General features: G+C 45.8%; 1 protein-coding gene and 1 pseudogene across 3 annotated transcripts in view; one reads left to right on the top strand and one right to left on the bottom strand.

Annotated features, from left to right (window-relative positions):
• The window catches only part of CERS4 (ceramide synthase 4), a 38,609-nt gene that overhangs the window by 11,359 nt on the left and 12,832 nt on the right, over window positions 1–14,418 (bottom strand). For all 3 annotated transcript variants that reach the window (XM_037824401.1, XM_037824400.1, XM_037824402.1), the window contains exon 2: window positions 44–217. In XM_037824401.1, coding sequence (XP_037680329.1) covers window positions 44–216 — 173 coding nt within the window. In that variant the 5' untranslated portion in view covers window position 217. The remainder of the gene's footprint in view (window positions 1–43; window positions 218–14,418) is intronic.
• LOC119525515 lies at window positions 1,783–13,801 on the top strand (annotated as a pseudogene).

Below are 14,418 nucleotides of genomic sequence, written 5' to 3'. Positions count from 1 at the left end.
GCACATGCACATGCACAGGTGAGCGACGATGGGGAACACTCACCTCTCGAAGGTGACACGTGTGACCACCAAGGCCAGCGCCAGGGGCAGAGCTGCCAGCAGGTCCCGAGGGTGGGCGTAGATCACACCATCCTGGTCCTCGAGCTCTGCCCATGAGTTGTTGGGAGGCAACCAGAACTTGTCCTGCCACAGCCACTCGTTCAGGCTGGACCACATCCTGGAGAGCACATGTTTCAGTTAATGGGGCGCCATGGGCGTGGGGCGGGCAAGACACGGGGCATGCTCAGGCAGCCTCCTCTCGCTGCCCTCTACCCCCTGCACCCAGGACGGAGCCTGGCAAAGAGCTTATAACAGCTGGGGTGAAGGACAGATGTGGAGGACCAGTGGCCCGACCACCCCGTCTTCAAGCTCGTCGGTAAATGGGGTCACTAAAGTGCTCAGCCTACTGGCTTTCAATAGCTCATAAAAGTAGTTGTCCCTATTCTGCATTTTACAGATGTGGAAACGGTGGCTGATTGGGGTCATGGACTTGGGTCTCCAATGACTGGGACGGTTTCCTTCCATGGCAGGCAGCCCAAATTTAAGGATTTTAAACAATCCACAATTCCTTCCCTGGCCACCCTTCAGAACGAACATGCCATCCCCTTTAGGAATGAATGTCGTCAGGCTCACTCTCCCAGGGACTGTGGTCGGGTAGGACAGCCTGCCCTGAGCCTGGGTGTGCTGCATCAACAGTGGCGACTGAAGAAAGCCAGCTTTAGCCCAGTGGCAGGCCCCGCCTGCCCGAGGAGCTCAAGCAGCTTCAGCCTTTCCTGAGACCATGAGCCAAGTGCTCAGATGGCCACACTGGTCCCTGCCAGAAATGTCTACCCATCTATCCATCCATCCATGCATCCATCCATGCATCCATCCAGATGTTTTCTGATTGCCTTGTACGTGCCAGGCCAGGGCTGGGTCTCGGAGACCCAGCAGGGAACAAAGCAGACACATTCCTCTCTCCTGGGAGCTCCCACCAGGGAAGACAGCCAACACATAAGTAAACAGATTCATAAATAAATTAGATAAGAGCATGATGGGGCCTGGTTAAAAAACAAACAGGGTGGTGCAATTTTAAATGCAGTAACCAAAGGGGGCCTCTCTCAGGAGATACCATCTGAGCTGAAACTTAAAGATGAGGAAGCCCTAGGTTGAGGGTGGGGTAGAGCAGGGAAGGGGCTGGGCAAGGCTCTCCAGAGGGAGAAGGCAGCAGTGCAAAGGCACGATTGTGTTCCGTGTGTTGGAGGAACAGCAAGGAGGCTGCAGCAGAGCGAGCCATGGAAAATTGGGAGGGGGTGAGGGCAGGAGGGGTGACAGGGACAGACTGTGCAGAGAAGGAAGGAATCTGGATTACGTCTCCCAATGTGCCATTATGAAAAATCTCAAAGCCAGAGAAAAGTTGCAAGAATTTTATAGCAAACAAAACTGTATACCCTCCGAGATCCTAACCATTCTCATTTTGCTCTATTTGCTTTATCACACATCTGCCCATCCACCCACCCATCCATGGACCCATCCATCCTGCCACCCACCCCCGTTGCCCCATTGGCCCATGGGTGCATTTCAAAGTAAGCGGCAGACATCAAAACACGTCACCTTTAAACCTGTCGGCATGTAGATCATTAACCAGGGTTCGTTATTTGTTTATGGTTTTGTTTGTTCCGAGGTAAAAATCTGCCTTTGAGTGAAACGCATCAATCTTAAGTGCACATTCATTGAGTTTTGACCTCACCCTGTATCCTAAACATGATCATCTCCCCACAGAGTCCCACCATCACCTTCTGCATCCACCTCTGCCTCCCCCTGCCCCAAGGTAATCTCCATTTTCATTCATTTTTTTTTTACATAGATTAGTTTCATCGGTTCCTGAATCTCATATAAATGGAATCATACAAGATGTCTTTGTGTTTGGCTTTTTTCACGCCACATAATGTTTCTGAGATTCATCCATGTTGTCATGTCTACCAGTAGCTTCTTGCTTCTTTTTTATGGCTGAATTATAAGGGCCACTGTTGGGTTACCCTTTGCTTGCTGATTGGCATTTGGAATGCTTCCAGACGTGAGTCATTACGAACAAGGTTGCTATGTACGTTTGTGTACAAAACTTGCGTGAACAGAAGTCTTCATTTCTCTTGGGTAAATCCATCAGGGAGGGAGTGCCGGGTCATAAGGTAAGCACATGTTTAGCTTTATAAGCAACGGCCAGTTTTCCAGGGTGGCTGGAGGATTGTATACTTCCACCAGTGGAATCTGAGGGTTCTGCAGCCCTTGGCTTTATTTTAGATGAGCTGGGGTGCTGCGGGGTATTGGGTGCCATGCAGAAAGTGGCCTTTTGGAGGCCAGGATGGGGCACTATGGGCTGACAAGAGGAGATGGGGGTGGAAAGAAGGGGAAAGACTCAAGAGATATTTCAGAGGCAGAGCCCCCAGTAGTTGCTGACGGACTAGACCTGGAGGTGGAAGGAAAGGTAGGGAAGGGGAAGTATCAAAAATGCCCTTGACTAAGCCTAGTATATTCCGATATTCTCACAAGCATTGGGGACTACCATTGTAGTAAGCCAAGCCCTTGTTACTGCAAAGGAGATGCTAAGCCTACTTATAATTGTGCCTGAGCATCACCCCCAGAGAACCTCTTTTGTTGCTCAGATGTGGCCTTTCTCTCTAGGACAACTTTGCAGGTAAACTCACGGCCCTCCCTACTATGTGGGACATGACTCTCAGGGGTGTAATTCTCCCTAGCCATGTGGGACATGACTCCTAGGGGTGAGACTGGATCCAGCATTGCAGGATTGAGAAAGACTTCTGGACCAAAAGGGGGAAGAGAAATGAAATACAATAAAGTTTCAGTGGCCGAGAAATTTCAAATAGAGTTGAGAGGTCATTCTCTTATGCATTATATAGATATCCCTCTTTAGTTTTTAGTTTATTAGAATAGCTAGAAGGAAATACCTGAAATTGTTGAACTGCAATCCAGTATCCTTGATTCTTGAAGATGATCATTTAACTATATAGCTTATATGGTGTGACCGTGTGATTATGAAAACCTTACGGCTCACACTCCCTTTACCTAGTGTATGGACAGATAAGTAGGGGGAAGGAAGGGTATGGGATGTTTTGGGTGTTCTTTTTTATTTCTATTTTTTGGAGTAAAGAAAACTTTCAAAAATTGATTGTGGTGATGAATGCATAACTATATGGTGATTCTGTGAACAACTGTATACTTTGGATGATTGTATGGTATGCGAATATATTTCAACAAAAGTGCATTAAAAAAAAAAAAATGACCCCGGAAAAGAAGTCTGACCAAGTGGAGCACACATTGTAGGATCCCATTTATAACCGGGCCAAGCATACCTATGATGCTTGCATTGATTTCCTATTGCAAATTGCCACAACTTCATGGCTTAAAACACCACAAATATATTAGCTATGGTTCTGGAAGTCAGAAGTCCAAAATGGGTCTCCCACTGGTTGAAAGCTGAGGTGTCAGCAGGGCTGCATCCCTTCTGGAGGCTCTAGGGGAGAATCCATTTCTGTGCCTTTTCCAGCTTCCAGAGGCCACCACATTCCTTGGCTCATGGGCCCTTCCTCCATCTTCAGAACCAGTGGTGTTGGACCAAGTCCTTCTCACCCTGCCTTCTATCTGGTTCGCTCTCTTCTGCCTCCCTTTTCCACTTACAAGGATGCTTGCAATGACACTGGGCCCACCTGGACAATATCCAGGATAATTTTCCCATCTCAAAGTCAGCTGATCAGCAACTGTAATTCTGTCTACAACCTTAATTACCCTTTGCCATGTTGAGGTGTGATGGTTTGGAGGCTTTACAGACCCCAGAAGATCATGTTCTTAAAGCTAATTCATTCCTGTGGGTGTTTGTTATTTCAGTTGAGGTACACCACAGGTGGGTCTTAATCCTCTTACTGGAGTCCTTTATAAAGAGGATGAAATTCAGAGAAAGAAACAGAAGCTGAGAAAGAAGGCCACAAATGGAGCAGCCACAAGCTGAAAGCAAAGAAACTAGAGAGAGAAGGAAAAGTCCTGCAGAGCCGCCATGTGCCTGGCCATGTGACAGAAGAGTCCAAGTTCACCGGCAGCTGCTCTTCGGGGAGAGAGCATTACCTATTGATGCCTTGATTTGAACATCCCGTGGCCTCTGAACTGTAAGCTTATAAATTAATAAATCCCCATTGTAAAAGTAGACCCAGTTCTGGTATATGCATTTTGGCAGCTTTAGCAAACTAAAACATGAGGTAACATATTCACAAGTCCCAGGGATTAGGATGTAGACATTTTGGGGGAGACATTATTCTGCCTACACAGTACACCCACTGGCCCCCAAAGAGTAATGTCCACCCAACATATAAAATACATTCATTCCATCCCAAAGTTCTCCAAAAGTCCCAACCCATACAGCCTCAACTCATGTTCAAAACCTCACCTAAGTCTTATTGTCTCAAAAGCCCAAAATCTCATCATTTAAGTCATCTAAATCAGGTGTGGGTGAGGCTGTGGGTGCAATCCCAGAAGCAGGGCACAATTCCTCTCCATCTATGAGTCTGTAAATTCAAGAAACAAGTTTCTGGTTCCCAAAATACAATGGTGGCACACGCATAGGATAACAGCAACAGACATTCCCATTCAACATGGGAGAAAATGGAAGGAAAAAAGGACTGACTGGTCCCAAGCAATTTCAAAAGCCTGCTGGGAAAACTTCATTTAGATTCAAGACCCAGGAATACTCTTTTCTGTGATTCTTGGCTCCACTCTCTGGGTCATCCCAGAGAGTTTGCAGCTGAGTAGTTTTATCAGCCTGCTTTTCGCCTGTAAAATTTGGGGGTTCTGCAGCCTTCTTTCCTTTTGTATTCTCCCCACCCCTTTTGGTCCAAGCTGGCAGTGTTTCTGCTGATATATATTCTCAAGAATGTTGTGAGTCTCCTGCATAAGTCACATTAGGCAAGAGGCTCTTCCACAGATGTTTCCTAGATAAACCCATCTCTATTTTTGGTTTCTGCTGAGACGGCTGGGAGAATCAATCAAATGCTTCATCTTTTCTAAGAGCCCTCTGTGTGACTGCATACTTTGCTCTATAGATCTTTCTGAGGTATTAGGAAAAGGTTGTCCAGCTACAACCTCAGTTTTTTCTCTAGAGCACACTTTTCTGACAGTGACTCTCTTAATTTTAGCATCTTTTTCCATCTAGGTATGCTGGGAATTTACTTAATCATCATGTCTCAGTTCCTTTTTGTTTATCAGTTCCACCCTCAACTTATCTCTTTCCTCTTGCATTTTGCTATAAGCAGCAAGAAACCAGGTGGCACTTTCAATAATACCCTTGGAAATCTCCTCAGCTAAATAGCCATCCTTTAAAAGTTTTGTTTTCCCCATAGCTTCAGGACACAATTTTACTAAGCTTTCTGTCACTATAACCAGGATCTTCTTTCCTCCAATTTCCAATAACACACTCCTCATTTCTTCTGATCCCTCACCTGCAGGGCCTTCAGCATCCATATTTCTATGAACAACCTGTTTATGATGATTTAGATATCCTCTTAAGTGATTTAAATTTTCTCTCCCAGGCCCTTAATTCTTTCTGAGTCCTCACTAGCAGAGTTGCTAACATCCATAATTCTACTGGCAGTCTGTTCGACACAATCTACGTTTTCTAGCACACTCCCCCAACTCCTTCCAAACTCTGCCCAACTACCCAATACTAAAACGACTTTTACATTTTTAGTGTTTGTTACAGCAGCACTCCACTTCCAGGTCCTCAAGCCTGCTACTGGTGTTGCAAATTACAAAAAAATTCAGTGGCTTAAAATGACACAAATGTTTTAGTGTAAGTTCTGGAAGTCAGTGATCCAAATTGGGCCTCACTGGGCTAAAATCAAGGTGTCAGCAGGGCTGCATTCCTTCTGGAGGCTCTAGGTGAGATTCCACTTTCTTGCCTTTTCTTGCTTCTAGAGTTCTCCCACTTTCCTTGGCTTGTGGCCCCTTCATCCATCTTTGAAGCCAGCAGTGTTGGACCAAGTCCTTCTCACACTGCCTTCTCTCTGAATCTCTCTCTTCTGCCTCCCTGTTCCACTTACAAGGACCAGAGGGGCATGGCTTCTGGATTGTTCTGTTTCCTGATCTGGGTGCTATTCAGGTTGAGAAAATTCACTGAGCTGTGTACTTCAATTTGGGCCCTTTTCTCTGTGCAAATTAAAACATGCACATTAAAAAATAACTACAAAAAAAAAAGAGAGAAAAATTCTCCAAGTTCTTGTCTGGGGGTCCAGGTGAACTAGGATGGGTGAGCTGAATTTGGGGCAGGAGTTCAGCTTGGTGTCAGACAAGCGGGTCTCTGCTGACAGTTGGAGGAGGCAGGGGCTACTTGGGTCTCGGCCCCAAGGAGGGGGGCAGGGTGCAGTCCTGGGACAACGAAGTTTGACTCTTGTGTTCAAGAACAGGGTCTGGAACTTAGAATGGCCAGAGATCTGGCTCCAAATGCTCATTGCCCTGGGACCCTCAAATTCCTCCTCTACTGGTGGGTCAGGTGCCCTCTTGAAGGGTAGCCTTGTAACCTAGAGACTCTGCATCTACGCAGGGCCTGGCATTCAGGGGTTCAGGCATGGGTGTAACTGGGTGTTCTCAGCCAGCACAGCTCAAACTTCCCTTTCACACTGTGATATTTAATTTCGTGTGTCAACTTGGCTAGGTTGTGATGTCCATTTTGTTTAGTCAAAGAAGCACTGGCCTGAATGTTTCTGTGAGGGTATTTGTAGATGGAATTATATCATTAGTCAGATTGCATCTATGGCTGATTGCATCTACAATTAACTAAAGGGCTTGCCCTCCTCAGCAGTGAGGGGAATTCTCTTCATCCAATCAACTGCAGATCTAAAAGCAGAACTGAGGATTTCAAATATCAGAATTTCTGCCTCTTCTGCAGCCAGCCAGCCTCTCCTGGGGAATACAACTTCACCTTCAGCAGAGATTCTGGCTTGTGGCCTGCCCTAGAGTTGGGACGTGCCAGATTTCACCATCACCTTTTCAAAAGTTTTCAGTTCACAGCCACTCTTACAGAATTTGGACTTGCCAATTCCCATGCCATGTGACCTAATTCCTATTACATGTGTATATGTATATTCTGTCAGTTCTGTTTCTGTGGAGAACCCTCTTCCTGAGGAGGGAAGGAGGCTCAGGACTGAATTCCTCCTGGATTTTCAGTTTTTCTCTTTTAAACCCCAGTTCTTCTGCTCATTTTCTGTGACACTGTACCTCCCTGGGCCTCAGTGCCCCATCTGAAAAAATGGGTAGATTCTCTGTATTACTATGTGGCTGTGCACACTGATGGGAACCTCCATGGTGGCTGGGCACTTTGTATGCATTCCACGCTGGTGTTGCAACTGTTTTCATTCCTACCTCACCCATTTACCGGCTGTGTGACCTTGGACAGGTGGCCCAGCCTCTCTGTGCCTGGACTTCCACATCTGTAAAAGGGGATTAACAGCAGCCCCTTCCACCTACATGGGGGTGGTTCTGCGGATTTGCTGTGAAGTGCCTAAAAGGACACCTGGGGTGGAATGAGCACCAAGTAAAATTTAGTTACTGCTATTATTAGAGGAGGTGGGGGTGGGATGGGGAGCAGTCTAGAAGTGAGAGGCACTGGCTTGTGGAGGGTCCTAGGCGGTTCTTTGGAGCCCTCAGGATGGCTCCCAGCCTCTGAGGCTCCTCTCATTGCCTGGAAGCACCCCCATGCCTCCCATCCCTCCCTGAAAGCTACAGCTAATGTGCTCAGGCTGGACCTGGCCAGGCCGCTACAGTCATTTGGAGAATCACCAGGCAGGCAGTGGCTGGTCCAGCTTCTCCAGCTGGAGCCTGCATCCTGTTCACCCGCCTCCCCAAGCTCCCCAACCCGGCTGCTCCCTTGAAGCCTCCCTGGCCCCACTCCCAGCCCTGGCCTTGTCACCTGGGAGCCAGACTCTGATAATCCTCCTTTGTGGCTAAAAATATCTGGGGATTGGGGGAATGAGAGATTGGGGCTTTGTGCTGACTTCAGAGGGGGGTAGGAATGAGCAGAGAAACCCTGGTCCCCCCAGGGGTCAGAGAGAGCTGGCCTGATCATTAATGCCCCCCCTGAAACCACACACCCCATGATGCCCAGCAGAGAGGGGGCTGGACACAGAGGTTGGTTTTATTTCAGATCTACCTGGAAACATGGGACTTGCCAGGCTGTGAAAAAGGAAATCAACTCAGACCCCAGAAGGACCCCTGGGCTGCCCAGTAACAGACAGACAGACACTTACACACTGACCTGCCCCTCCCTTCCCCCAAAGCCTGGCCTCCTGCCTGGGTCACCTGACTCTCTATGGCCAGAGGCCCAGGCCAGGAACACACGATGTGCTGAGCCTGGATTGTTTGTAGATAACCACAGCCTGCCCCTGCCCTGGGCCCAAGCCTGTTCCCTCCAGATGGCCCTGACTCACTTCTGGATCCTCCTGAGCAGGGGCCCAGCAGGGGGCTAATGACCAAAGCAGCAGCCAGTCCAGGAGGCACTGCCATCCTGCTCCCCACCAGTACCCTAAGGAGGTGTTACTCGCCCCTGCCAGCCCTTCTCATTTAGACCCACTTCTGCCTTCTACCTTCTAGCCCTGCTGACCATCCCTGCCCCACTTCCTGCTCAATCCACTTTGGCCACAGCGGCTGCTTGCTGGGCTTCCAAGTCACTACGTGCATTCCTGCCCCAGGGCCTTTGCATGTGTTATCACCCAGCCACATGTCTAGCTTTGTGTCACCTTTCACTTCTCAGGTCCAATGTCACCTCCTCCAAGAAGCCTCCCAGACTACCATGAAAGAAGCCACCGTATTATTCCGTCTCCTTTCCCTCTTCAGTTCCTTCAGGCCTCTTGGTCCCACTTGATCTGTTCTCCTGTTTACTTCTTTGTCTGCCTCACCACAAAGCAAAAGCCATGTGAGGGCAAGAATGTTGTTTTCGTCACTGCTGTTAACTCCCGAGACTCAGACAGGGTCTGGCATAACACTGGGGATGAGTGAACAGATGTAGGGACTTCAGCCCAGCTGGTTGAACTCTCTAGAAAAAGAAACCATCTCCTTTAACAGGCAAAGTCAGCTCAACCCCCACCCACCCTTCCATACAGTAGGACCACAGTTTCCCCACTTAGGAGCTGGGAAGCCTCAGGCTCAAAAGCAAGGAGTGATGGACACCCAGCCTGCAAAGGACAGCGCCAGGGCTGGAACCTCTCCAAGGTGGGGAAGGGGATGCTGTGCCCCCCTCTGCCAGTGGCTCGGGGCCCACAGGACCTGAGGCCTGCCTTTGGCTGTCAAAATTTCCCCAGGAAGGAAGCTCCTGCTCACCCCTCCACCCGTCTGAGCTCTCAGCACACCAGGAGGTCAGTATGGAATTTCCTAACGTCCACAACCCCAGGCAGACTCAGGGATGTTGGTGAACTGGGTATGTGTCCCCCAGTACCCTCAGCTTCCTGGCCACTGCTTGCCCTCCAATCCCCCAGCTGTATCTTCTCAGAACACCCTTGGCAACCTGCCCCCTCTTCCCAGATAAAAAAAAAAATACCCAACACAAGGGCTCTGAAGGTCTTGTGCGGCTGCCTACCCAATTCTGCCCTGGCGCTGGCTGCAGGGGAAGTGAGAAGCCCCTGCCCCACCCCCCCTCCTGGGCTCCCAACCTCTCCCTTCTTCAGCTCCATTCCAGCCCCTGCACTCTCTGGCCCTGCCTCCCACACCCAGATGCTCGGATTCCCAACACCGCCCCCAAGGTGTCCCGGTGCCAAGCCTGCTGCACCCCTGTCACTTGGCCAGCCGCTACTCATCTTTCTGGACCTGGGTCAGATTAAATTCCCTACTTAAGAGGACTTCCCTGTCCTTCTCACCCTGGAGAGAGCCCCGCTCTCAATGCTTGCCCCGCCCCATGGCCTTTCTTTGGGGCCGTGGCCCCACAAGGTTGGAGTGTCAAGCTCTGGATCTTTCTTCCCAAATAGCCAGGGCCAGCCTGAGACGTCCTGGGGTTCCCAGCATCACCTCGTAGGGTGGGACTGGGGTGTCAGGTCAGGGAGGTATCAAGAAGGATTGAAGATGGAGATAGGGTCAGGTCTCTGGGAGTTTCGCAGGGAAAACCGTAACCAAGAAGTTAAGAATTAACAAATGACTATGGAAACTGAATCACTATATAAATTTTCTTTTTAACTGTCTAGTATGTTATAGAATATCCAAAAGTTAATACCTGAAATTACTGAAACTTGCTGAACTAGTCCCAGGCTTTGTTTCTACTTGCTATCATAGCAGTAACCACTCTACCTTCCCTTGTTTTGAGTCCATAAAAACCCTAACCTCCTTAGACCGACAGGCCATCTGATCTCCTGCTTTGCACTGAGCAATACACTCTTTCTTTGAAACCCAGGTGTCTCAGGAATGGGTCACTTGATCACATCGGGCAGAGACCCATCCTTGCCCCCCACTTGTGCTCCGTAACAAAATGATCACCCCAGCCCCAAAGGCAGGCAGGTGGGGAGGAGTGGGATCCGATTGGTGCCTGTACAGGAACTTGATGGAGCATATAGATGGGAGTGTGAGATCAATCGACTTGGAATACACTGTGCATGTTCACAGTGTATGATGTGATTAGTTGTAGCACATACACATACCTGTGAAATCATCATAGCAATCAGAGTAATGCATAGTGCCAGCACCCCCCAATTTCCTTGTGCCCCTTTGTCATCCCTCCCTCTCTCCCTTCCAGTGACAATGGGAAGTAACCTTCATGTCTAAAAGTTGGGGATCAGAAACCTCAAGATTCCATACTGTGAAAAATTATATGGCTGTTTAAGGGAGCTTACGGAAGGGAGCTTAAGTTTAAGGAAGGGAGCTTAAAGAAGAGAGTTTAAGGAAGAGATACACTCACTGACTTGGGAGGATCGCCAAGTTGGTGGAGTTAGCCACATCAGACCAGCCCTCTCTTAGATAACAACTATAAACTCTATACACAAAAACTGAATGCAAAAACCAACTACACTAGAGCTATACTGTCCAATAGGGTAGCCATTAGCCACATGTTGGCTATTTAAATTTAAATCAATTATGAAATAAAATAAAATAAAAAATTCAGTTCCTCAGTTGCAACAGCCACATTTCAATTCTCAGTAGCCACGTGGGGTTTATCGCTACCGCACTGGACAGTGGAGAGATAGAACAGTTCATTCATTGCAGAATATTCTACTGGATGATACTGCTGTAGAGCGTGACGGAAAACAGAAGTTGGAGGGTAGTCCATCCTTGAAGATGAGAACAGCCACCGGGTGAGTTTCCCACATTTTACTGCTATTCACCTACAGTTTTGCTGGCTTGAAGAAGCAATCAGAGGACAGAGTCCAAAGCGACCACAGCCACCAAATAATGAGACAGAACATCTTGGAAAGGAGAGAACCAGAGAGGTGGAGCCTGAAATTCTACGCAAAAACTTTGCCCAAGTCTCTTGCTGGTTCTGAACCAGACACGTGTGGGGCAGACTCCAACAAGCCCAGCTAAGGCCAAAAGAACTAAACTGAGATTTTGTCTACTACCTGCCACAGCAGAAATTGACTTTGGAGTTTGAGTTCAGCCAGGTTAATTGCCTGAGGAAAAAAAAACTTAAAAAAAAAATCAGTGTCCTCCAGCAAACAGAATCTAGAGTCTTTCTACATCTCTTTCACTATGAAAACAAACACAATATATTAAAACTTATGGAATGCAGTGAAGGAAGTGTGAGAGGGAAATTTATAGTCCTAAATACCTACATTAAAAAAAAAAGAGAGCTAAAATTAAAGACCCAACTAGAAAAAGAAAAGCAAACGAATCCCAAAGCAAGCAGAAGGAAAGAAATAACAAAGATTAGAGCAGAAATAAATGAATTTGAGATTTTAAAAAAAGAGAGAAAACAAACATAATGAAAAACAAACAAAAAACTTCTTTGAGAAGATCAATAAAATCAGCAAACCCTAGATTGATAAAGAAAAAAGAGAGAAGACAAAAATAAATAAAATGAGAAGTGAGATTTTATTTCTGACCCCACAGAAATAAAAAGAATAAAAAATAAAAAGGATCAGAAGAGGATACTATGAACTGTATGACAACAAATTAGAAAACTTAGAGGAAATGGAAAAAATTCCTAGAAACACACAAACAACAGACACTGACTCTAGAAATAATAGAAGACCTCAACATACCAATTACAAGTAAAGAGATTAAATCAGTCATCAGAAACCTCCCCAGAAAGAAAAGCTCAGGACCAGATGGGTTCACAGGTGAATTCTGCCAATCATTCCAAGAAGAATTGGTACCAACCCTGCTAAAACGCTTCCAAAAAATTGAAGAGGAGGGAACGCTATCTAACTCATTCCTTAAAGCCAACATTACACTAATATCAAAGCCAGATAAAGATACTGCAAGAAAAGAAAATTACAGACCAATTTCTCTAAAGAATATAGATGCAAAAATCCTCAACAAAATACTTGGAAACTGAATGCAACAACACATCAAAAGATTGATATACCATGATCAAGTGGGTTTTATCCAAAGTATGCAAGGGTAGATCAACACAAGAAAATCAATGTAATATATCACATTAACAAATCAAAGGGGAAAAAAACACATGATCGTCTCAATTGACACAGAAAAGGCATTTGACAAAATCTGGCATCTTTTCTTGATAAAAACACTTTGAAAGATAGGAATACAAGGAAGCTTCCTCAACATCATTAAGGACATGTATGAAAAACCCACAGCTAACATTATACTCTATAGGAAAAGACTGAAAGCTTTGCCTCTGAAATCAGGATTTCACTGATTTGCCCACTGTCATCATTATTATTCAACATTGTGCTGGAAGTTCTAGCCAGAGCAATTAGGCAAGAAAAAGAAATAAGAGCCATCCAAATTGGAAAGGAAGAAGTAAACCTTTCAGTATTTGCAGATGATACGATCCTATATATAAGAAGTTCCAAAAAATCAACCACGAAGCTACTAGCACTAATAAACAAGTTCAGCAAAGTGGTGGGGTACAAGATCAACACACAAAAATCAGTAGTGTTTCTATAAAGTAGAAATGAGCAATCTGAGGAGGAAATGAAGAAAAAAAATTCCAGTTATAATAACAAGTAAAAGAATCAAATATCTAGGAATAAATTTAATCAAGGATGTAAAGGACCTATACAAAGAAAACTACAAAATATTGCTGAAAGAAATCAAAGACCTATATAAATGGAAGTACATTCAGTGTCCATGGATTGGAAGAATAAATATTGTTAACATGTCAATTCTACCCAAATTGATTTACAGATTCAATGCCATCCAATAACAATTCCAACTAGCTTGGTGTCAGCTCAGCTGTTCAAGTCCAATACTGCCATCCCAGTGGTACAGTCAGTCCCAGACTTCTCCGTGGCTGAGTCTGGGGAGGTACGTGTCTCTTCGCCCCCCTGCCACCTCCCTCCCCTCCCCAGTCTTTGGATGCTTCTTCAGCATCTTCCCCCATCATCCTAGTGAATTTGGGTTGGCCTGTTTTGAGCAGAAACAGCAGCTGAACAGTGAACCCACTGGATGATATGGAGCTGCAGATCAGAGATGCAGCATTTTCATCAAACTTCTTGAAGTCACATCTGCAGTACCAGCTCAAGTGGGAGAGCTTGCCTTCAAATGTACAGAAAATGCACGGTTCCTTCAAACACAGCAGGATCTCCTGAAAGGTTACGATTCTTTGAGACCTGATAAATAATGACTGTGTAATAATTCATAATAATGACTGTGTAATAATTCATTTTTCCTCATATATATTTCACACATACCATATGTACAGGATAATCTCTAGCTGTTCTGTGTTCTTCATGCAATTCTTCTTGGTTTTCCTGATTTTGGTGAAAAAGTGGGATACTGATGTTATTTTTGATAATGGCAAGTTTTTGGTATGAAAGTTAATTTCATCAGTAGATAGTTAATTTTAGTAATGCTACAGTGCTATCAGTACTAAAGTAGGTAGACCACTGATCATTTTGCAAGAAGATTCCAAGAATGGCAGTTTGAGGGGACATTGTAGTTTAGCGTCATATTACGGGCCAAAGTGGATAACTTTGATTAAGGTTGCCGAAGACAGACCTAGCTCCATTAGGTTACATTCCCTAGAGCTAATGATGGTGTCTTAATTTCCTCTGTATCTCCAGCACCTGGAATAGTTTGTTGACTAAAAACACCACTAACTAAATGTTGAATAAGAGTAGGCAAACATGATTAGAGTTATTTTTTTCCTCCTATTTTTAGCATGAGGACTATTTCTCTATGTAAAAAAAAAAAAAAATCCTCTTTTTTATGGGGATTTGAACTTCTGACGATTGCTTT

This window comes from Choloepus didactylus (assembly GCF_015220235.1).
Source record: "Choloepus didactylus isolate mChoDid1 chromosome 25 unlocalized genomic scaffold, mChoDid1.pri SUPER_25_unloc2, whole genome shotgun sequence".
Lineage (NCBI taxonomy): Eukaryota > Metazoa > Chordata > Mammalia > Pilosa > Megalonychidae > Choloepus > Choloepus didactylus.
Note: the sequence above shows the minus strand (reverse complement) of the source record. Positions and strands in the feature narration are given on the sequence as shown.